This window comes from Brassica napus, unplaced genomic scaffold, assembly GCF_020379485.1.
Source record: "Brassica napus cultivar Da-Ae unplaced genomic scaffold, Da-Ae ScsIHWf_1056;HRSCAF=1488, whole genome shotgun sequence".
NCBI classification, from domain to species: domain Eukaryota; kingdom Viridiplantae; phylum Streptophyta; class Magnoliopsida; order Brassicales; family Brassicaceae; genus Brassica; species Brassica napus.
This window is the reverse complement of record NW_026014483.1, coordinates 22,215-46,052: the sequence shown is the minus strand read 5'-3', so window position 1 is coordinate 46,052 and position 23,838 is coordinate 22,215. Positions and strand designations below refer to the sequence as shown.

Here is a 23,838-nt window from a genome sequence, read left to right as displayed (position 1 = left end):
TTTCTAACATTGCCTTCACAAACTGGCTAATATCTTGTGGTACATCCCACAAGGTTGCCACAATGACAGGGGAACCGGCTAGCAGGAAAGATATCGGAACACTTTTTGGTACATATCTGCCTCCTCTATATGGCAAACCGCTGCAGCATCCCATAAGAAAAGCTGCAGAACATTTGTTCATATTCTCTACTTTCCGCATGGGAATATATTGATCCCCTGCACCACCCCCCCCCCCCCCCCCCCCCATTGCATGGCTCGAATCAGTAATTTGAACTTTTTTCTTATAGGTGTATTATGTAAGGGAAAGGACCACCATACCAGAACCATGCCCATGATATAGGAAAAGATCACGATTTCCCAACGCATCATTTAGCTCCTGAGCAGAAGGAGCAGGTGGCTCTAATCCAGCTTCTACCTGTATAAAACAAATATGATCGGTAACAACCAAGACAGACGAATTATATCAGTTTATTTTAATATATGTGTTACCTTGATTTCCTTAATCTCGGACAATCCTTCAAGCACGGTTTGCAATGTTTTGCAATTATATTTCGGATCTAATAGATAACAAGAATCTCGAGGATCGATCACAAGGAAGGGAGAAGGATCTTCTCGGTAACAGCTTTTCTTAAGCACTGCTGATATACTACCCACAGAAGGCATACGGTATACTTCTTGTCTTCTCAATGTTGGAATGTTCTCCCATGGAAGCATCTATTATACAGAACAAGTGTGTTTCAGAGAATACAACATGTTACACATCAAGTAATCACAAATAACATTGAATACAATCAGACAGTACCATATGATATTCTAATATTCTCTCCTTTAATTTTAATACTCGTAAAAGCTAACAAGGGTTTAGAATCAATGAGCAAGATTATATCTTTCCTATGTTGTATTTAAGAAGAAAACTCTATTCTAACAATGCACATCCTGAATCTCATGATCCAACACAAGTATTATCGGTTCTCTCTTCTCATTATAATCCTCTAGCTTGATCCCTGAGTCCCGTATCAGTTGTAAGGCTAGCCGGTACCTACTTCGAAGGTCATCAGATATACTGCTTCCATTTTCTTCATCAATATGGTCACTTGGATGACCTCCTATGCAGCAACCATTCTTTGAACAAAGCTGAGATATCCATGAGTCGCCGTCCTTGGCTGTGTCATTTCCAAGGAAAACCTTTAGAAGTGTCTCATTTACTTCCATATTACATTTGGCCCTTAGCTCTTCAACCAGCTTCTTTTGCGTGGACTCATGCGATTTACTATTTGAAGACTCTCCCAAAAGCAGATGCCTCCAGGGACCCAACCAGGTGTCTTCAAGGTTTCTGTATATAATAACAATAATACAACACGCTTCTTTTAAAAATAGAAATATGCTGTAGTCCCGAATTGTGCAACTATAAGTGTGTTCACTATATGCATCACCTCCGCATGGAATGTGTACCTTAGCAATTTATTAAGACGAAGTTCAAGTTCGTCTATCTCCTTCCACCTCAATTTTTCATCTTCCATAGGAACCTGAGAACCAGTAAAGTTGTACTCCTTCAATATTAATCGAAATGCTGGAGCGACAACATCCACCACTGTGGAACCCCATGGAGAATCCCATCTTTTATCCATCTTTTCAATCCCACCTGCTTCGGTGTTGGTAAAATTATTTATGCTATCAAGTAACAATGACAGAAAGGAAATCCCCCTTGATCAACCAATGGATAGTATAAATTTTACCTTCTCCAAGTGAAGAATAAATTGGCAGAAGTACAGCTAAAGGCTGCTGACTCTTTGAGCTCAACCGTGACAAGAGCAGCCACCCACAAACTTGGGGGCTTTTCAATAACTCCTGCAACAATTTACTCAGTGTGCCTCCAAGCACGCTAATGCAGATGGCTGTCGTTTCTGGTAGACCATTGAAAAAGTTTTTTGCAAACTTAACAAGACCGTCGGTGCTTTTGGGAGCAAGCCTGCAGTGTCAGGTAAAAGACAATGGACTCAGTAAGAAAAAAAAAACAAATAAATCCAACTTTAATCCATGTTTTCTAGCTTTAAGACCTGAGAAAGTCGAATTCTTCAGAAGCCTGCAGATCAGAATGTTTTGGTCAGTGCAACTTATCTTATTAAGCAAAACTAACAAGGGATACACATATTAAGATACAACAAACATAACCAGTAAAACAGATCGTAGGAAATTAGTTTTGTTTACCAACCTCTTTATCTGAGTTGCGTCCTGATTTCATAAATTTTGACAAGAAGTGGTAGTTGCTATTAGCACCAAGAGAGGCTTGATGATAATATGTAACCCAATGACTTAAAGAAAGCTCCCCGTCACAGGGGAGTGAGAACTCAGACCCTATAGAAGAGACCAAGTATAACACAGCAAGCAACCTTGAAATCTGTTGTTGTACATCAGCCAGTCTCTTTTTAATATATGCTAAATCACTATCAAAACATAAACATAAGAAGAAGAAAAAGCTTCACCTTTCGACAGAGTATCGGATCCTCTCTGCTAAGTACAAATGCCAACGTTAACAATGAAACCAGCGTCTGATATGGAATATGTGATAAATCACATAAAACAGACCTATACAAAGTAGTGATCAGTGATGTCTGGTGAAATTTACAAATTGGCATTTTATTAAATTTGTATATTAACCAATATGACGAACCTGGAGTGGTAAGTTTGAAGACTCAACTTGCACAAGTTGTATAATATTCTTGCACGATCAAGACCAAATACATCTCCTTTGATTTCCTTCCCAATAAAATCCAGCAATGGACTGCGAGAAGAAGGTGAGCTGAGGATGGATACGGTACTGTTATACAAAGCAGCGATGCTATGCAAAATTGCCCCATGTGCTTGATGAACCTTTCCAGATTTAGCCAAACATTTTCCTGAAATGAAAATCGGTTTAGCTCTTAGAACAACCAATATTCTAGTCGAACATTAATCTGTGCATGTAATCCGTTCTTTGTTGGAAAAAAGACATAGCCGAGAAAAGAAAGTAATTTTAGGCCGAAATTTTTAATTTCTAAGGACATGCATTTTAAAAAGTATAAAAATAGAATATTATAAGGGATAAGGGCATACCAAGGCTGACAAGAACCGTGCACGCAAGCCTCCTTTGGTAAAATTGCCATTTCAAACTTATAAAGTTATTCGGCAATCCAGATCTTGTAACTTCGTTAGAGAGGTGCTGCTGGCTTATTCTATTGATGCAAACGCAGATTCTGTTTTTAGTGTCCCGCATCAACCCCTTTGCATCACAGATATCAGATTCATCAATGAATCTACACTTCTTAGCAGGAAAGTTTTGAGGTCGTTCTTCAAGTGATCGACTCATTGAGCGAGTCAACCTTATAATAGGCTGCTCCTTCATCTCGCAAGCATGCACAATTAGAGCACCTCCTCCACGCCTCATTTTCGAGTCTCTTGGTTTCTCTACCTCGGCTGTTTGATTAATGCATCCTTTCCAAGCTGGGCAGCATATTTTTTGTAAGGCTGCACTATACAGACTCTCAGATTGTCTTTGAGACAAGTCTCCAAATTGCTTATCCAACGTAACCTCTAACATCAGCTTGCAGTTTCGGCAAGGAAAATTTTTTTGACTATCTGTTAGCAGCTTTTTCGCATTCTGGAGCTCCTTTTCTGCTAGATCCCTACACTGCATTTTATTGTAGAGATTCCCTAGTGGACAGAAAAAACAAATAAGTGGCTTTCATGGCCTAAGGAAAAAAGACAAATTGCAGAAAAAAATTAATGAAGCTTCATACCCAAAGCAAGAGAAAATGCAAGGACAAAAGGTTGTAGGCTCTGAATAGATGAAACAGTTTTTCCCCAAGATAGCAAGTTTCCAGCCCTATCTCTTTCCCCCATAAGCTCCCAAATACCACCAAGCTGCATTTTTAAAATAGATTAACAATGCAGAAATAGTGACAGTCCAAGCAACTGCCAAGGAAGTTTTTTTTTTGAAAAAAAACAAGACCTGAAGAACACTTTCCAAACAACATTGGAGCAAAATCCAAGGGCTTAAGTAGCAGCGGCTAATATCCCAGAGAAAAGTTCCACATGGCCATGAATCGGTATCTCTAAGACTTGAAACTTCAAACTTCTTAAAGTCGAAAGTCATTATTTCTACTGTCTGTGTAGTTTTCCCACTAAATCTAAACCATTTTCTTAGAAGAAAATTTCGAATCCTTTGTGCTTCCGTAGCATAAGAGAGAGCCTATAAAAAAAGGGAGATAATTAATAATCTTGATATTAAAAAACAAACTTTCATAAAGTATCAAGAAAAAACTACAATCAGTTGCTATATAGTATATACTAGTAAGACTCTCATGATTCAAAAACTATCTTACCTTGTATAAATTACCACATGACAATTCTCTTTCACAGAGATCATAATATAGAGATGCAGCAACAAAAGACGAGAAACAGGGAAGTGGATCCTGGGAGACAAAATCATCACATTTTAGCCAAACAGTATAATTTAGAAGAAAATAATAGATACATCTATTTCTTACACTTGAGACTGGTTTGGAAGTTGTGTCTAGTTTGGAAGCTGTGCGTTTAATCTCAACTATTGTGATGTCTGACTCATGTATGCTCAGCTCGAACCCAATTGATTTTGCTTTTGAAAACTGCAAGCAACTTTTCCAGAAATCTGTTGACTCTGATATTTCATCAAAGTAGCATGATAATCCCGTGATGACAGCATCATCTATTGGAGAAGGACATAACGCATGACTTAGCCGTCTACAGTCCCACAACATTGCCAAAGCATCCTTCAATCTGACATTTCTCCCTTTAAATATTCTAAACATCAAGTCGTATATCCGTTGATGGAGCTCTATCCAACCCTAAAATTGGAGGAAAATAGAAGTATTAAAGGCTAGAAAAATTGTAAAACAATCAGAATGAATGGAGGTATATCCCAAGAGAATAAATTTTAATATGATAAAATTACAAAATATACCTTTATTGAGACCAAATCAATTACATTGAACAGTAGAGGAATCACGTTTTCCAGGGGCATAGTCTCACCAGACTGAATCCATACACATAGATTCAATGATTTGTTAATGTCTTCGAAAATTTGCTGCACATAAAAGTAGGATTAGAAGTAAAGAAAATAGCACACAATTATAGACATTAGCGACCAAACATAAATAAATAAACAAAATTGACGTAACTCAATGATGTTACCTTGGACTCTGGTTTAGTTTCTTGGAAGTATAACGCTCTTAAGAAATATATAATAGTTAGTTGGAAACAAGTCTCATGGCCCTCATTAGATATGCTTTCCTGTGTCAATGACAAAGAAATCATTCACAAAAAGAATTGAACGGTAGTTAAGCTGTTAAACATAGTAAATAAATTACCAAATTAGATATTCCTTCTGATAAATGACGAACACAATCTTGTTCAAAAAGCTCTTTTTCAACACGTGCTTGTTTAACAGGCTCTTGTTCAACAGGCTCTTGTTTAGCACCCTCTTGTTTAACACACTCTTTTTCAACACGCTCTTGTTCAGCTCTAGCAATCCTTGCTTTCCATGTTAAAACTCTTGCTCTCTCCAAGAATAGATCTTTTGTGATGATAACATCTTTCAAAAGGATATCAGCAATTTTTATCTGATTTGCGCGACATAATTTTGAGCACACAGGAACGAACTCCTCATAAGCAAGAATCTCCTACACGTGTGATGTAAGAATATAAGTTCATTTTATTTGTAAATGACAACAACAGATATATATAACAAGTAAACTAGAATGCAAGGTAACATGTCACTTATTGCTTTGGAAATCTATTGCATAAATTAAGTAATTGGTAGGATCCCAACCTGCTCCAAGATATTTCCAGTCACTATTTTCGAAATCTTCTGAGAAGATAGCAGCAAGGAGTGAAAGAGTGTACATGAGTCAGCCAGATCAGGACTCTTATGACGCTTGTGTTGTATCTGATGATAAAATGCAATTAGAAGCGTGAATTAGAAAGCAAGCGGAAAACGCTGAAGCATAAAGTTACCTTAACCCACTGTTGTATTATTGGTGTAAGGTCTGGTAAACTTGCGATGAGTTTTTTAGCTAAAGACCAAGTTTCTAGAATAAAAAAAACAAGCTCCTCAATTTTTAACTCTCCATATTGCTCGAGAACATCCAGATAGTATGCAGATTTGCGACATGCCTCGCTCACAAAATCAGTAACTGCTTTTTCGGACACAAAATCCTCAGATGAGTTAGACTCAAATTTCAGACAGATGAGTCTAACACAATTCCACACGGTTCTAATACATAACTCGAACGCTATGGAAACCTGCAAAGTACAACCATCAATATTGAGAAAATAGACTAGACTGCAAAAAACTTGTAATAAAATGAAAATTTAGAGCTCACGGATGCAACCTTTTTAGAATGCTTTATATTGTCACCAGTTTCAGGAAATGAAGCACATAGATGTATGAGCTCTGGAGGTGAAATCCACGGACTAGCAATTACATCCTCAACTAGGCAGGAAATGATCTAAACATGGAAAACCTTGAGATGGTTAGTTTGCCAAGAACTACGACCTTACAAAAAGAAGAGTCTAAATAAAATCCACAGGTAAGCATTTAACCTTCAGTGCAGAGATGCAGAAGTCATGCAGTGAATCCCCATCGAGAAAATGCTGCGGCACTGCTGGTTCTCTAAGGATCGAGAGTGCACACTCTCCCATAGCTGAGACCAGCATTGTGAGCATTTTATTGCTGTCACCATTTCCAATAGGATCTCTTTCAGTAAGACGATTATTATTGTTTTGTTCTTTGTTAAGTGGCGGCATCAGAGTGTCGAACCACTTTGAATCGCTTTCAGAGGCGATGAGAGACCAGTCAGGTACTTGAGCTTGAAACTCTGAACAAAGTAGACCACATGATTCATCCTTCCCAGCTTTCCTCTCGTTAAACTGACTACTGAGTCTCTCTCTTAGATTGTAACTAGGCCCAGCACTATCCCGATACAAAGATGGATGCATCTTCTGGATTTTCTGAAACAAACGCAAGCAAATGATCAAGACTTGGAATGGAACAACAATAGTTAGATCAGAGAGGACATAGTTACAATCACCATAGGAGATTAGACTCTGTTTCAATCACACACGATGGACAACCTCTGTGTAGTGGGACAGCATAGAGAATGTTCTTAGCAATAACATTTCCTAAGCTGCTACTAGCGACTACTTAAAATGCTTTAAGACACATGCAATTCATGATTTCAAATAAATATACACACCCACCTGCCAAGTCTTTTCACAAGCCGAATCAGTAGTGTTTGTTCTTGAGGCCCTAAACAGAAGAAGCTGTTTCCAAGGCTCTTCACTTCCATAAGAATCCCACTTTGATCTATCCGGCAAAGAAGCATTAGATGTGTCACATGGATCCTTAGCAGCCTCGCTTAACCATTTTAAAGTCTCTACAGAACATTCCCGTTTCATCTTCCCAGGCGAAGAGTGATCCTTGTCAACTTTCTCAAGCAACCACTTGAACTCTGCTCCTACTTTCCTCAACTCATAGTTGCTCTTGGCTTGAGATACAAAGTCTCTAAGCCTAGCAATCAGATCCTTTGAGGTTCCAGGCAACCCCGGGCTAGAATCACTGTTCAACCATCGAGCAAGTGCGGCGAGATACTTGACATAGATCAATTTCGCACCAAGCCCTAATCCAGACTCCTGACCAACTTTATCCCATGCAGCATTCTCAGAAACGGCTTTAAACCCGCCTCTATTACTAACGGTGATGATAAGTCTGAGCCAATCCATGGAACTCCCGTGGCTAGTCATCGGGGAGAGGTAGAGGACAAATGAGGGCTTTTTTGTCCCCAGGGAAAGAGATCTTAAACCTTAAAAGAATTCTGATACGCACCAGTAACAGTCGTCTATTGGAAACAAAGGGGATGTTAGGGTTTTCTCAGTAGGGAGTCGTGGGGGAAGAAAAAAGAGGATAAGTCGAGCCACGTTTTGTTTTGAATAAGTCAATGTTAACTAGAAAGCTGGTTCTGTCTTTGGTAGAGGATACTAATGTCTTTCGTACACAATAAAATGCGTCTCAAAAGTACAATGCGACTTTTGCTGCGTAATAAGAAAATCTTTAAAGTGACTTTTAGGAGGTAATTTTTTCGTTTTTACATAGTTTTTTTTTAATTAAAAAAAAAAAATTCAATTTCAAAATAAAATCACTTTTATTTAGATAAGCTTCAAAATTCTCTAATTTAGAGGTGGGCGTTCGAGTATCCATTCGGGTTTGGTTCGGGTCTATTCGAGTTTCGGATTTTCGGGGTCAGACCCATTCGGATATTTCTAAAATTTGGTTTGGGTTCGGTTTGGATCTTTACGGGTTCGGTAAGGGTTCGGATAACCCATTTAAATTATTTTTAAAGTTTTAAAATTTATTATATACTTTAAATTTCTCAAAATCTATACAAAAAAACATATTACATATAAATTTGAATAACATATGTCAAAATACTTAAACTTAACATGTTTATTAGTTTTGTTTCAATAGTTGAATACATAATCGATATATATTTTAAGTATTATTAGTGTTTTGACTATACTTTAGTTATTTAGACATTTATTTTTAACTATTTGTATATATTTTCAAGTATTTTGGATAACTTAAAAGTATCTTATATATCTTGGATGCTTTTAAATATATATTAAATCTAAAAATAATTAATATATTTAGGTATATAAGTCTATTTCGGATACATTCAGATACCCATAATACTTCGGTACGGATCGGATTCGGTTTCGGTTATCTAAATACCAAAATTTTGAACTCATTCGGATATTTTATCAACGTCGGTCCGGATTCGGTACTACTTTTTCAGATCGGATTCGGTTCAGTTTCAGGTTTTTTACCCAGCTCTATTCTCCGTACCTTACAGCAACAGCCCCTTCATCATTCTTCAATTTCTCTCTCTCCTCTGCATCTCCATTACTCACTGTCTCTCTTTCCTCTGCATTATCTTCTCTCGATCTCTCTCTCTCTCTCTCTCTCTCTCTCTCTCTCTCTCTCTCTCTCTCTCTCTCTCTCTCTCTCTCTCACTTTGTGTTCTTTGTCGTATGTTCTTCGCAGTCTACAAAACGTAATTTATTAAAGATATTTAAATCAGTCTCACAACTTTCCTTACTTCAGTTTTTCTGTCAATGATTTCATGTCGATGATTTCTTGTCCATGATTTCATGTCCATTATTTTCTGTCCATGATCTCCTGTCCATGATTTCCTGTCCATGATTTCTTATTCATGATCAATCAGTTTCTCATGTCTTTAGTCTTGCTCTTTGTTCTCTTCATGTCAATACTTTCCCCCTCAAGCTTGACCATAGGAACTTGGTCAAGCGTGGAAACCATGAAGCATTTCCTCATTAAAACATATACTTGAAAAAACTACTTGGGACAAAAACCAAACAAAGGAAAAAGAGTAGAACACTTCATGACAAGAGAAGTCTATGAGTCCAAGCTTAGGATGAATGAACTCACAAACCTTGCTGCAAGCTGCCTTGGTGAATATGTCAGCTAGTTGATCTTCACTTTTGTGTAGCATAGAAGAATCACTTGCTGTTCCACTGCCTGTCTCACCTTGTGGCAGTCCACTTCACTGTGTTTTGTCCTCTCATGAAAAACTGAGATGGATGCAATGTGTATTGCTGCCTTGTTGTCACAATGCATAGTCATGGGTGTGTTGATTTCAATACCCAAGTCCCTTAGTAGTCCCTTGATCCATATAAGCTTACTTGTGAGCTTCCTCATTGATCTGTACTCTGCCTCAGCACTTGATCAAGACACCACCTTCTGCTTCTTGCTCTTCCATGTGACCAGATTTCCTCCAATGAAGGGGCAGTAGCCTGTAGTTGATCTCCTATCAATTCTGTCTCCAGCTCAATCGGCATCACAATATCCAACAACTTCAGTACTCTTGTTACATGCCATCCATGCTCCTTGGCCAGGCGCCTTTCCTAGATACCTTAAGATCCTCTCCACCATATTCCAATGATGCACCTTAGGAGCTCTCATGTATTGACTCACTTGATTCACAGCAAAGCAAATATCTGGTCTGGTGAAGGTTAGATAGATGAGTTTGCCCACCATTCTTCTATACTTCTTGATATCTCCAAATGGTGTAGACTCATACTCCCCCTCTCTCAGCACCTTGTATCCTTCTTCTAATGGAGTCTTGGCCTTTTTATTCCCAAGGTATCCTGCCTCATTTAAAATATCAAGTGTGTACTTTTTTTGAGATAAGAATAACCCCTTTTTAGAGCGGCAGATCGCAATCCCAAGGAAGTACTTCAACTCTCCCAAATCTTTGATATCAAAGGTATTTTTAAGAAAAGTTTTAGTTGAGAGAATATCTTCCTTGTTGCTACCAGTGATGATAATGTCATCCACATAGACTAAGATGACCACAATACATTGCTTACTAGTTAATGTGAAGAGGGTGTGATCAGCTTCTGACTTTACAAAGCCTCTTCCATTGAGGGTGGTGCTCAACTTATGGTACCAAACTCTTGGAGATTGCTTCAAGTCATAAATTGCCTTCTTTTATCTGAGAACATTTCCTGGCTTCACTATATTCTCAAGACCAGGAGGTGGTCTCATGTAGACTTCATCCTCTAATTCTCCTTGAAGAAAGACATTCTTCACATCCATCTGCCATAAATCTCGCTCAAAGTTGACAGCAAGAGACAAGAGAATCTGTATAGTGTGAAGCTTGGCCACTGGTGTAAAAGTGTCTAGATAATCTTCACCATATACTTGAGTATATCCCCTTGCAACTAGTCTTGTTTTCTTTTTTTCTGGTTTTATATTGGCTCCATACTTAATAGTGTAAAGAATCTGGCTTGTCACTGCCTTCTTTCTTTTTGGAAGTTCAGTCTCAAACACTACAAGAAAAATGGGCTTTGATAGCAGTGAAGGATAACGTTTTTTGCCTTTCTGCTATGGTTGACATACCCGTTAGTTTTAGATAGCGTTTGTATATTTAGAACCGCTATGATAGAACTGTATATTTAAAAACGCTATGCTAGCGTATTTTTAATAGCGCATTATTAAAAACGCTATCTTTGACTTTTTAAATCTCTAAACCCTAAACAAGTTTTAAACCCTAAACTTTAAACATAACTTCAAAATCTAACTATTTTGATATCAAATCTTAAATTTAACCTCAAATATTAAATATAAATTAAAAAATTATTGCTTTTTCAATAATTAATCTTAAATCCCAATACCTTAAACCTTTAACCCCAAACCCTATACTCAAACCTTTATTCTAAACTCATAACTTTAAATCTAAAATCTAAATTCAAAAAAAAAATCAAACTTAAACTTAATTCTTCAAATTAATTCAAATTTATTTTCGAATTTTAACTTAAAGTCTTAACCTTGAACTCTAAACCTTATATACTCAAATCTTATATATCATAATAAACCTCAAACCTTCAATATACACATTTAGTTATTAAACTAAATCATAAATCACAAATCTAATATTCTCAAAGTTAGACACCAAACTTTGAGCATACATTTTTAAAATTAATATGTTTAAATTTTTAAACCTTTAAACTAATTTTATTTACTCTCTTGTATTTTAAACCTTTAAACTAATTTCATTTTACATTTAAAGTAAATCATAACTTATAAATAATATTAAAATTTTCAGTCTATTATTTGAAACATTGAACCAAACTATAATTACATTAATTATATATATTTTTTGGTCGAAATTATATATAAATATTTAACTTAATTATTATATTAAATGAAAACAGTTTTTAATGGATTAATTTTGGCCTTTGATTGATTTCAACCCAATGGCCACAAATATGTTTGGTTTATCTTTTTTCTTCTTTCTCATTGGTCAATATCTTAATCACAAGGATATCAATCTTAACCACCGAATATTTTTGATCCTATGGCTAGAAATCACACATCTCATATCTCATATCTCAATCTCTTTCTTCTTGTCTCACGTTATCTCTCTCTCTCTCTTTTTTTGTTACAGATCTAAATATGATCTCATATCTTTTTTAATTCTTTGGATCTCTATCTTCCTCAATCACCACCACCACAACCACCCGTTTGTTTTCGCCGTCCCAGCATCACAACCACCACCACACGACAGTTCGTTCGCCGTCCAAGCATCACCACCACCACACAACCACGGTTAGAACTCATCTCTCTCTCTCTCTCTCTCTCTCTCTCTCTCTCTCTCTCTCTCTCTGTTTTGAACTGTATTATTTGTTTTAGGGATGGAGGAAGCAAGGCAAGGCAGGTATGGCGGCTAGAGGAGGAAGATGACGGATTCAGATTCAGGAAGAGGAAGCTGACGGCGAGTTGGTGAGGAGGCGACGAGATTAGGTCTAGATGGATGTGACGTTTGCCTCCTCTCTGCAACTTGCATCTCAAATCCCAGGATGAAGAAGAAGAATCATGGCTGGAAAAACACGAAGACGAAGGTGGTGGTGCGGCCGGTAGATGAAGAAGACAACGAAGTGGTGGTGTGTTTAGTTAGTAATTAGGTTAAAGTCTGGTTTAGTTTTTGGTTTATTTAGTTTGTTGGTTTATTATTTAATTAGATTTTTTTTTTGTATTTTTGTAAACAAATTTCATTATAGATAAATTTAAGTAATAAAGAAAATTTGATTCTATGAATAATTTTAAATTTTAATTAAGTTTTTATTTTTAAATAATTAAACAAAAAATAATTCTAAAATAAATAATTCTAAAATAAATAATTCTAAAATAAATAAATTTAAAAGTAAATAATAACAAAAAATTCATGCTATTAAAGACTCTTTAATTGCATACAAAAAAACGCTATAATATATGACAATAAGATAGCATCGCAAAAAACCGTTATCTAAAGTGCTTGACCTATTATGACGGGCGATGATACAGTGCTTCATAAACCGCTATCGTATTGATAGATAGCGTTTTTCGTCCGCTAATAAAAGTCATTTTTCTTGTAGTGAAACCATGTATCATTCTTGATCTTGGCTCCCCTCTCATCTCTAACAGATTCAGCTTATTGGGTGAGATGCAGCTTCAGAATTGAAGTAAACTCTTGTGTTGATCCAGTGTGAAGGTTTCCTGATCCTTGTACTCCTTCTCAAAGATTGTATCTGTTCAGGTTCTGTTTCATTTTCTTCACTTGGCGCCTCTACTTGAGTCTCAGCCTCTGATTCTGATGGCATCTCATCTTGATCATGAGCTACTGAGTTCTCTTCAGGTTGAGCTTGTGTAGACTGCTCAACATTTCTACTTTCCCCCTCGCGATCAGGATGAGTGTTCTCAACACTATCAGCTGCAGTAGATGGTGCAATTTCAGGGACAGGTTCCCACCTTGGTAGAGAAGGTATACTGTTTGCTGCTCCATCAGCCTGGTTTGCAAGCACCATATCTTTCTTTCCTCCTCCAAAGAGACCAACTGAGCCTTGTTCCTTGTGAATCTCAGAGCATACCTCATCTGGAGAAAGTAGCTCCTTATTCCTTAGGATGTGCTTGATGAGGTCGCCATAGCTTGGATGGAGGATAAGCAGCAAAGCAAAGACCTTGTCTTGCTTTCTCCTTTGATTAAGCACATCAAGATCAATAGTTGCTAGCCTGAGCATCTCAAGTTCAGCCCACAAGGATCTGAACTTCCCAAAATGTTTATCAAAATCATTGCCCTCTTGACTAAGGGGGCGACTGGTTTTCCCGGTACCACCCGCAAACGCAACTTTTGCGGTTGGTAACGGTTGTTGGCGGTTTGCAACAATCACTCAAATCGCTCGAAATCGCTTCAAACCGATATATTTTTTTTATTTAAAGAAAAAACAATATATATACAAAAGTAAAAATATTTAATAAAAATTTTAAAATTGAAATTTTTGCCATCCTCTCTTAGAATAGTCTTTTTTGTGGTCTGTCTTCTTCAACAATCTCCCAAAGCCCTCTGCCTCCAAGAGCTGTCTTAGCTAGCCTTGCCCAATGTAGATAGTTAGCTCCTTTAAGAGTAACTGGAATCACCACCATTCTTGAGTTTTCTTTTGAATCCATCAAAAATCACAAGAACAGAACTGGAAAAAATTCAAGAACAGAGGAAAGAGACTGGTGTGAATGATAAGAGACTTTAAAGAGAAAAAGAGAAATAAAACCAGAACAATTTGCGGAAGAGATTTAGGTTTCAAGAGCTTGTAGCTCAAATACCATGAGAATTAATGAGAGTTAGTGAGAATTATTTGAGAGATTTTGGGGAAGAACTAAGAGAGATATGTGAGAGAATCCAAGAGAGAGAGACAAGAATATTTGAGAAACATTTTTCCTTAGATTAATTTAGTGTATACTATAGTTACATAAATAAATCTAGCAAGGAGAATAGGACAATGAAAATGAATAAACAAATGAAGATGAATAAACTAATGAATACCAGATCTGGGTAAGTTACTTTCGGATAGTGACAACTCCCTTCTCTCTTCCTTCGTTAGCATATCATGTGACTTTGGCTTGTTTCCACACTCCAACAGCTCTATCCAGTTGTCTCCACTTGTTTAAATTCGTCCAATACTTCAAGTAATATATTTAAATCAGTCTCACACATTTCTTTGTATTTTAGAGATCTCTTTTAGATCATTCACTACGGTTTCACTGTTTTTAATGATTCAATGTATGTTTTTTTTATTTTGAATCAGAAAAACTAGCTCAAAGATTTGAGCGAGTAAAGTTTGTTGATCTGCATCTTAAATAGAACCATGGTAATTTCAAGCATTTGATTGTGTTCCCATGCAGCTTAGTTGTAGTGATTGAAAGATAACTTTAGACGATTTGGTATCATTAATTTTGTGGAGTAGCAGCATGTTTGTTGCTTTTATAGTTCTTATCTTTATTTTATGACTCGGAACTGATATCACATTATCTTACAGGTTTCTAGAAATTTTAGGTTCTGGAATTTTGTGTATTTGGAATTACCTGACACATGTGGATGAATAATTTTATTTTCTTTATCTGTTTTCATATGCACTAATATTCAATAATTTTTTTTTGTAATGAGTAATGATCAAAAGTGCAATTGGAAGATTATTTTTATGTATTCTATGAGGTTCCATAAAAGAAAGGACTTAGATTTTTGAGAAGAGACCAAAATTCTTAGTTTAGAGTCATTGTTGGTTTGTATGATTTAAATATCAAGTTCGGGTAGATTTGTGTAAAAACTTTGTTCTATAGTTTGGTTTGGTGTTTGGTTTGGTGTGGACAATGATATTATTTGTACGTGTAGATCAATTTTTGATTCAATTTTATTTCTATTATAAAACTGTCCAAGTTGGTATTATAATTCAATGATTAGTTAAGTCTGTTAAGTTGTGTTAAAAAAAAAGTTGAATCTGTTAAATTGATGACAAAAAGAAAGAACTCACTGATTTTAAAGTCAAATAAAGTTTGAACGAATTATAAATTTTACAATTGTTTTATACAAAACTTAAAAAAAAATGTATTTAAATCGTAACTAGGTTTAGTTAGTTTTTACTCATCCTACTTATCATCCTATATATGATTTCCAATAATAAGAAACAACAAATTGTGAGTTCAAATTATTTTAAATTTGTTAAACACAAATCGATAAATAAATAAAACAAATTTTCAAATTTCTACCAATTTAATAGTTTAAAATCAATTGTATTATATATTCACGAAATATGGTCATATATAAGTGTAAACTTTTTAAGTTAATTAAAAACTATACGAATATCCCGGACGTAGCCGAAAAAATCTATAGTTAAATTAATACTTAATTAATTTAATTTCTCATAGTATATTTTTATCAAAATTAATCTATATTCTTCATGAACTTAACAAAATGAATCTATTATTATTATGAAGCATATAAAACTTATTATTTGATTAAAATATACTATGCTAATATCTCTCTAAGTATGTGTCTTAATTCTGAGGTCAATGTGTCCAATGAAAGATAATTTCAACAGCTACTCATCTAACACTACTAAAAGCCGAATAAGAAGAGCAACGAGCGTGCCACGTAGGATTTTTTGTTCAGGCCAATCATGAAGCTCTGTTTCGCCACGTCGACAAAAAATATAACAGGTCCAGTAAATCTGGGCTGAACAAAAAAAAATAGGCCTATATAGAACAGCCCATATCTTATTCTACGCAGAATGTTCGTCGCCTTCAACTCCGACTCTTCCAATTCACTATTCTAATCTCTGCAATCTCTCTGTAATTATTACACCACAATCTTGCTCATTCAATTCTGATATTTTCTCCTATCTTCATTAGAGATTATCGTTCCACCTTCCTTTGTTTTTCCTATTATATAAACCCCTTGATGATATGATAAGACAGGTCCGTTAACTATTGTCATTCCAGCCTGAGTTATCTAAAATATGAACCCTCGACTCCAGATTCATAACACAATGACAATTTGTTGTTCTCTACATTTGAAAGTCAGGTATTAGTTTATTATTATACTTCACCACTCAATCTCTCAGCACTCAGTCTCTCTGTTTCCGATTTACAGTCGTAGAACTCGGCCTCACGCTGGTGCTGATCGTCTTCTCCGTCGTCGTTTTAGAAGCTTGGAGAAGGAGACACAGTAACGTGTACGTTCTTACTCGACTTTTCCGATTTGCTTCTCTCTCAGCTTCTATCCCTGTGTCTTGATCTTTCTAGCATTGGATTTTTCCCAGTTCTGTCGACACCGTGACAACTACACTCGAGGGTCCGACATCCTTAAAACAGGTACTGTCTGAATTCAATATATTTTTTTCTGGGATTTTTCTGTTAGTGTGTTTACAGTTAATGGAACTGAGAAAAGGTCTTACCTTTGAATCCTATTAGCCTATAGAACGTTTAAAGACGAGAGCTTTGACATTATTATTATTATTATTATTATTATTATTTTGTAGGAGAGTCTGTCTAACGATGTGTGTTGTTTAAGAAATAAAAGAGTAAAGCAGACAGATCGTGGATGCGCAGCTGTATGATAATAATTTCAAGAGAGGAGCAAGCAAAAAGCTTCACTTGAGAAGGAAATTCATCATACTGTCAGTAGAAAGATAAGAAGAAAAGTTGATGACGAGATCAACAACAGATTGAGTTTGGGAACACTTTTCTTCCAGCCTAACTTCCTGGTTACGGTTGAGGTAATGTAATACTTTGCTCGATTTGATTTAAGATGTGGCCAGGTCCTATTTTTGTTGCATATGGCGACATCATCTGATTGCTTTCATCTATTCTTCTCTTGAAGACTAGCATTTTTTTGGTCAAATTGATTTAGCTTAGAATCATAAATTTGTTTCCTCATGTAGTAATGTTCATTTATATTCTCTACTTTCATTACATGTTCCATTAAATTTCAATCTTTCTGGCATCAAGTAGAATGCAATAAACATCGGTGATTCTTTCTGAAACTCCAAAAAACATAATTTTTTCAGCAGATTCTTGAAGATGCTCCCAAAGTCTTAGATCTGCGATTGGCTACTTTATGAAATCCATTGAAGGGACATGCTGGATTATCTAATGATGATAAAGAAGAAAACGGAAGGACTCTAGAGGTACATGAAATTATCAATACCTTTTTGATGTATCTTAATACGGGTCATGAATCGTCTGGACACACGCATTATTTGGGCTACCCCGTCAGATACTACAGAAGATAAATGTAAAATAATAATATATGTTTATATAATCCTTTTGCATTTATTTTTACAAGCTTGAATAGTAATTTTCCTTATACACAGGATAACAAGATGCGATTGTTAAAAACTAAGCAGTGTACCAGAAATTGAGTAAAAAACAGAGACGTACAAATGTACAATGACTTACTACTACCTTTCTCAGGTGCCTCATTGCAAACAAGTTTAAGGCGTCTTAAATTGGTATGATTCATTACACAGTCTCTTACTGAATAAAAAGAGGTTTTTTTATGAGGTCATTGATGAGACACTTATTAGAGTAATAATATTCTCTATGCCTTTTCCCTTCCATGAAGCAAAAAGTGATGGCCAAATAAACGGCCAGTCTATTCTAATCGCGTACATGGAACACAATAAATCATCTTTAAACCCTTTTGTTTGTTCATTTTTCATGTTTATGTATTTAGCCAATATCATACCAAAAGGCTGGAAGGTACTTCTCACTTTGTTCAGGTACGTTCACCTAGAACATGAGATTTACCTGAAACCAAAGAAATATGAAACTTCAAGATGATAGGTATGTAGATATAACAGATTTGTGGCGCATTCAACAATTAAACTGTCTTTGTAATTTGTAGTTGGTGTTGTAAAAGAGTAACTAAACAACATGGTCAAGTTCATTCTACATGGATACATGCCACAACAAGGTTCATTCCTTCCTTTTCATTTAGGAAGCGATCTTTGTCCGGGAAAGATCTTGCCAAGCTCTAGATTTCCATTTTCCTTCATCTTGACAACTGAAGATGGGTTTAGCTACTGTAGCTTTCAAGCTGTGGGTTATGACTTCAACACTATCCAGCTGGTGAGAAGGGTTCTGTCTTGCTTTGATCCCAATAAATTCTTTGTAGGGTGTCGCAGTGAACGCGTACCAGCCGGAAATTAGTGTATACTTGGAAGATTATGGGTGCAGAGAGAATGGACCAGTGAATAGTGATGTATCATACGTTTGAAAACCTTGGCATGTAGTGTGCGTCGCCTAGACCTACCTTGAAGTGGGACTGGAGCAGGCTGAGCAGCAATAACAAAAGGACACGAGGGAATCTAGCAGAACTTTATCTGAACTCTTTTCGAGCTTTCTGTTTTTGCATTTTTTTTTAAGTAATGACTAATTATTTGTGAAGTTAAGGTATTCCTTTCAAAATCATGTGTGTTGTACAAATTTGCTTTAATATACAGCTTTGTACATTACTTATCTGTGTCTTTTCTTTGATTGTCGAGGATTGAATGAAAAAAAAAAACAAAATACTTGAATCATACCGCAGCGATATTAATCCTCAAGTTCAGAATCTGCCATATCATACAAACTTGAGTTTCCTATTAATTGTTAAACTGGAATATCAAATATCTTACCTCAATTCATATCTAACTAAATAAATTTTTAAACTGAATAGTGTACTTAGGATATTGAAATTTGAAAACTAATCATATTCATCAATAATATTACTTATAAAATATTAAAGAAATATACATTAACCATTTGTAAGTATGCATTCCTCTATTAATAAATTAGAAATAAGTGTTTATGGACTTAGTTGTTTTTTTTAACGCTGATTTATTACGATCTTACAATTATGATATAGGAAAGATTACATAGACGATTCGACTACCTACCTTATGAAGACCTACCATTTGTAGTTAGGCACTTGGTTGTTATGTTTGGCTTAACAACAATGTGAACTTAGGATTGCTAACCAAAAAAATAAGAGAGAAGCGTTGATTGGTTTTACCCTTTTTCTATTGGTTTTACAAAAAAAACATATTAGGTCTATGTAAAATTCAAATATATCTTCTCGAAAACAAGTTAAACTCGCTAAACTCTCACTAAAAAGAAAATATTATGAGAACGAAAAAATACAAGTCAGAATTTCCAATTTATTATTCACAGCCTATATGTATTTCACTATTTCAAACAATTTTTTTTTTAAAATATATGAATTAACAAAAAATATTTACATTAGTTGACCACATACATTATATTTTAAAAACTAATCAAAATAATGCAGTGAAATTAGTAACAGCCATAACTCCGTTAACAAGATTTTAATTCGACGAATATCATCCCATATTTGGAGTCATGAGAGGTAATGATCGGAAAAAATAATAACAGACTATATTACTCTTCTTTACTGTCTTAATTATCAAATTATTTTTTTCCAGTAAAACTATTATATGATATCAACATATATGCTGTGCAGAGTAAAGATTCATCCTTTTAATTTACTGGAAGAAACCAACACAAATAATTTAGTTAAAATTTATTAAAAGATAACTAATAATTATTTATATAAAATAAATATAAGCTCAAGCAAATCAACTTATATACTAATACAATGAAAATTAGCAAAATTTAAATAAACGAACCATGCGCACACCACTACTTTACCATACATATGGTGTAACTTTTGTTTGGCTTACAGATGTACATACATTATTAAATATATAAATGTGAAAACTAACAAATTAAAAATGTAATACATTATGATTAATACATCTTATTTATAGGGAAGCTAATGTTTGCTTCATCATCGGTCATCGGTGACACAATTTTACTTTGGCAACACAATACAAATCATTAGAGACTTCAGAAGCATGATAAGAGTCAAGTTTAATGCATGAGTTTGGACAAAACAACACCAAACTCAGAGGATGATCTTCAAGAAAACTTAACTAAAATCAACATTTCAAATCTTCCAGACTGTCTAATAATTTAGATAGCATAATCAGTCTAAGTATAAAATATATATATTCAAATATGAATTCTAAAATAATATAAATTTAATTTAAATATATGGGAAAAAATCCGGACGTAGCCCGGGAAAATCTCTAGTGGATATAAAAGTTACACAATTCCGATCTATATTGAAAAATACTAGGTAAAGAACCCGTGCGATATTAATTATCAACTGAAACCCGACATTGGTTTAAAATGAAAAAATTAAACCGGACAAAAAGATACAAAAATTAACTGAAATCGAAAAGAATATCCTAAACCTAAACACTGCTTTGACCGTCCAAAATAAAGAATTAATATTGCAGTTTTCATGCTAAATTGTCGAAATGCAGTTTTAAGTGAATTTATATATATATATATATATATATATATAATATTATATTATTTAGCATGAAAAGAATATTCTTTGGATGATAAGAGACACATCATTACATATTTTTACAATCTCTTAACACATTATATTTTGGATGAAAAGATGCAATTATGAAAATACATATTCTTAAATATGTATATATATAAATATATATTGCAAACGAATTTTTTTTAAGAAAGTGATATAACTCTTCAAAACATTTTTTCTGTAAGGTTGAATTTTTTAAAAACAGTACAGTATAAAAATTATGATAATTTGGTGGTGAAAAAAATTATGATAATTTGGTGGTGAAAAAAATTATAAACAACACACAATCTATATAGAGTTAAAAGACATAAGAGCAAAAATATGCCACTTTATAACAAAAGGAGAAACAAGACGATACAATAAACAAGTATGAGAGGAACATTATAACGAAAAGACCCACCCGTAAAAATTAATTAGGTTTGCTATTCGTAGGAAAATAAAAATTGAATTTAACACTGGAATTTATTCTTAATCTTTAATCTAGTGGCTCAGATTTTATTTAGAATCATGAATATGACATCATACACTACAAGAAAACATTTTTTTTTACTAGGGCAGTATTCGTTGTAAATTCGTCGTAAACGGTGTGTTACGACGAATTAACGTCGAAAGACGTTTCGTTGTTAAACGTCCGTCGTAACGGAGGTTTCGTCGTAAACGACTCCTTACGTTTACGACGAAATATATTCCTCGTAAAGCGCAGGGAAAGGATTCGTCGTAAACGACACGTAAGCTTTCGTCGTAAAGCCCACGTAATTAAAACGATGTAAAGCATACGTAAATACATTCGTTGTAAATCACTCGTAAACATTTCGATGTAAAACCCTCGTAAATGTTTCGATGTTAATCACTCGTAAACATTCGATGTAAACTCTATGTAATGTTTACGAGGAGTTTACATCGTTTCTTATTATATTATTATTAATTACTATATAATAAATTTTAATTTATATTTAATATTCAGAATTTAAAATAATTTAAATTTTAAAATGAAAAAAGAAATTGGAAAACATATTTTAAAAAGTCATACAATAATATTTAAATTCATAATACAAACAGAAAAAATAAAAAAACTACATATTCTAGAATTAGTTTGGGGGGTTGCTCGGCTGTTGACGGGTTGGATCGGACTCTTGGGGATCTCGTGGTGGCATTCCAAGAACGGCTCGTCTCTCACTCAACATTCTCTGCATAACCGGGTTTTCCACGGCCATCACGTCTAGCAAATCCTCAAGAGAGTCTAAACGAACCTGCTGGCTATCCATTCGAGCCTTCATCTGAGCAGTCTCTTCATCCCGTCTCGAAGTGTATGACGAAGTTGCCCTTGCAACTTCGTTAACAGAGCCTATGCCGACTATCCGTCCCTTCTTTTTAGGAGCCACCTATAAAATCAAAACATATATTAATATAGTTAATTATGTTAAAATATTTAAAATAATGTAAACAAAAATTTTAAGTTGTACCTCTTCGAAGATTTTGTCGACCTCTTCGGTGGACAATGTGACTGGAAATCCATCGGGAGACTCCTGGGTTAGTTGCGTCTCCCGTTCTTCAATCCGACCAGCCACTGTTTGGAAGAGTTTCTCAGATGCAGGATCCACAAAAACTCCGTCGGATGTGGCGTGAGTCATCTTGAATAGGTCAGACAGAGAAGGTAAGACTCCCGTCTTCTCGAACTACAAAAAAAAATTAAATTAAATATTATAAATTATATTAATTGAATATTTTAAAATATATATTTAAAACAAAACTTACAGCTTCTAGACGGACTTCTGCATGAGGTTTTTGTCCGGTTCTGTGAAGCATGGGCAAATGACCATCTTTATCCTTCGTCCTTCGAGAAGCCGAGCACGAATTGGCCTTTTTGATCGAAGAGGGGTGCTCCCAATAGGCGATGAGGACATCCCACACATCCGTCGTGAGCTCAGTGGGCTTTCCCTCATACCCGTAGATCTCCCACTTGTCCTTCCAATCAGAGACTGTGTTGCAGAGGCGTATCTTTGCCTTTGCAACGGATTCCGCCTTCACCCTCTCGGTGATTCCCAAAGACCAATGCCACTTTTGTTGAAACATAAATTTTTAAAAAATTACAATTAATAATAAATATTAAAAATATATATATATATATATTTAAAAGTGAAAATTTAATTAAATTTAAAAATCTTACCACAAAACATTTAAACCACGTGATCTTAACGTGATTTGGTGTCTTGCTCCAGTTCGGGTATGCCCCGTCGTAGTAACCCTTAATCGTCGCCGAAACGCTCCGGCTAACACGGTTGTTAGCCCCAAACCTGAAAAAAACAATTTAACCGTTAGAAAATAAAAATTAATTAAATTTTAATGTAATAAAAATTAATAACTTACCAATAAGTTCGTCTATCGGGGTCTAGAACATCCAAACCCTCCCGTCCAGGCTGGGCAAGCAAATCCTCCACCGTATATCTCGCGAAGGGAGCATATGAAGGCACACGCAAATCCGGTTGAACTGCACCTTCTAGGACAGGCTCAGGTGCAGCCGCTGGAGGAGGAGGTGGAGGCATCTGCGGTGGAAGAGGAGGACTCGAAAAAACTCTCTGAGAAGTCTGAGAGTCTAGAACTGCATCGGAAGACGATGGACCGGAAGAAGAGGTACCGGAACCATCGCCAAACAACTGGGCATAAGTAGGTGCTGCTGGTTTCCTTCTAGGAGCCATCTAAAAAAATTTAAATAAATTTAATCAATTATGACGACATAATTAAAAAATTATTCCGTTACCTAACTAATCACCTAAACTATAGTATTCCGTCATCTAACTAATCTCCTAAGCTAATTATCTAACTAATCACCTAAACTAATTACCTAACTAATTAATAACCTAAACTAACTTAAAAAAAAAAGGAGGAAAGAGAATGTACCTTAGAGGGAGAGGAGAGGAATTTGGGAGGAATGAACGAGGCTGCCTCGTCTCGGCGTCTCAATATATAGAAAAAGATGCGT

The 23,838-nt window shown here is 35.2% G+C and overlaps 1 protein-coding gene and 1 long non-coding RNA gene across 4 annotated transcripts; one reads left to right on the top strand and one right to left on the bottom strand.

Moving 5' to 3' along the window:
* Positions 1 to 228: 228 nt before the first annotated feature.
* Positions 229 to 8,024, bottom strand: LOC125595406 (separase-like). Of its 2 annotated transcripts, none has more exons than XM_048771183.1 (22): positions 7,276 to 8,024; positions 6,619 to 7,026; positions 6,408 to 6,524; positions 6,031 to 6,318; positions 5,846 to 5,962; positions 5,385 to 5,696; positions 5,209 to 5,307; positions 4,979 to 5,101; positions 4,527 to 4,862; positions 4,362 to 4,451; positions 3,989 to 4,228; positions 3,777 to 3,900; positions 3,094 to 3,690; positions 2,672 to 2,897; positions 2,484 to 2,586; positions 2,213 to 2,398; positions 2,058 to 2,083; positions 1,737 to 1,969; positions 1,453 to 1,645; positions 937 to 1,333; positions 490 to 714; positions 229 to 415 (listed from the first exon to the last, which is right to left on the bottom strand). In XM_048771183.1, exons 1-22 carry the CDS (start codon positions 7,816 to 7,818, stop codon positions 293 to 295), a joined length of 5,106 nt encoding a protein of 1,701 aa, XP_048627140.1. In that variant the 5' UTR covers positions 7,819 to 8,024; the 3' UTR covers positions 229 to 292. The 2 variants fall into 2 exon arrangements, with proteins under 2 accessions (XP_048627140.1, XP_048627141.1); XM_048771184.1 differs by having other exon boundaries at positions 1,453 to 1,642.
* Positions 8,025 to 15,421: 7,397 nt separating this feature from the next.
* On the top strand, positions 15,422 to 21,868 carry LOC106414761. Of its 2 annotated transcripts, none has more exons than XR_007330236.1 (4): positions 15,422 to 16,481; positions 16,551 to 16,632; positions 16,720 to 17,175; positions 17,470 to 21,868. It is a non-coding gene; the product is annotated as an uncharacterized LOC106414761 (long non-coding RNA). The 2 variants fall into 2 exon arrangements; XR_007330237.1 differs by having other exon boundaries at positions 17,467 to 21,868.
* Positions 21,869 to 23,838: the final 1,970 nt, after the last annotated feature.

What these genes read in the sequence shown, in the direction of transcription:
- LOC125595406 (XM_048771183.1), bottom strand. Translation starts at nt 7,818, where the DNA reads ATGACTAGCCACGGGAGTTCCATGGATTGGCTCAGACTTATCATCACC. An exon ending in TCTGCATCTCTGCACTGAAG is followed by an intron (nt 6,525 to 6,618) that starts GTTAAATGCTTA and finishes TTCCATGTTTAG; the next exon opens with ATCATTTCCTGCCTAGTTGA. An exon ending in TGTTGGATCATGAGATTCAG is followed by an intron (nt 715 to 936) that starts GATGTGCATTGT and finishes TCTGTATAATAG; the next exon opens with ATGCTTCCATGGGAGAACAT.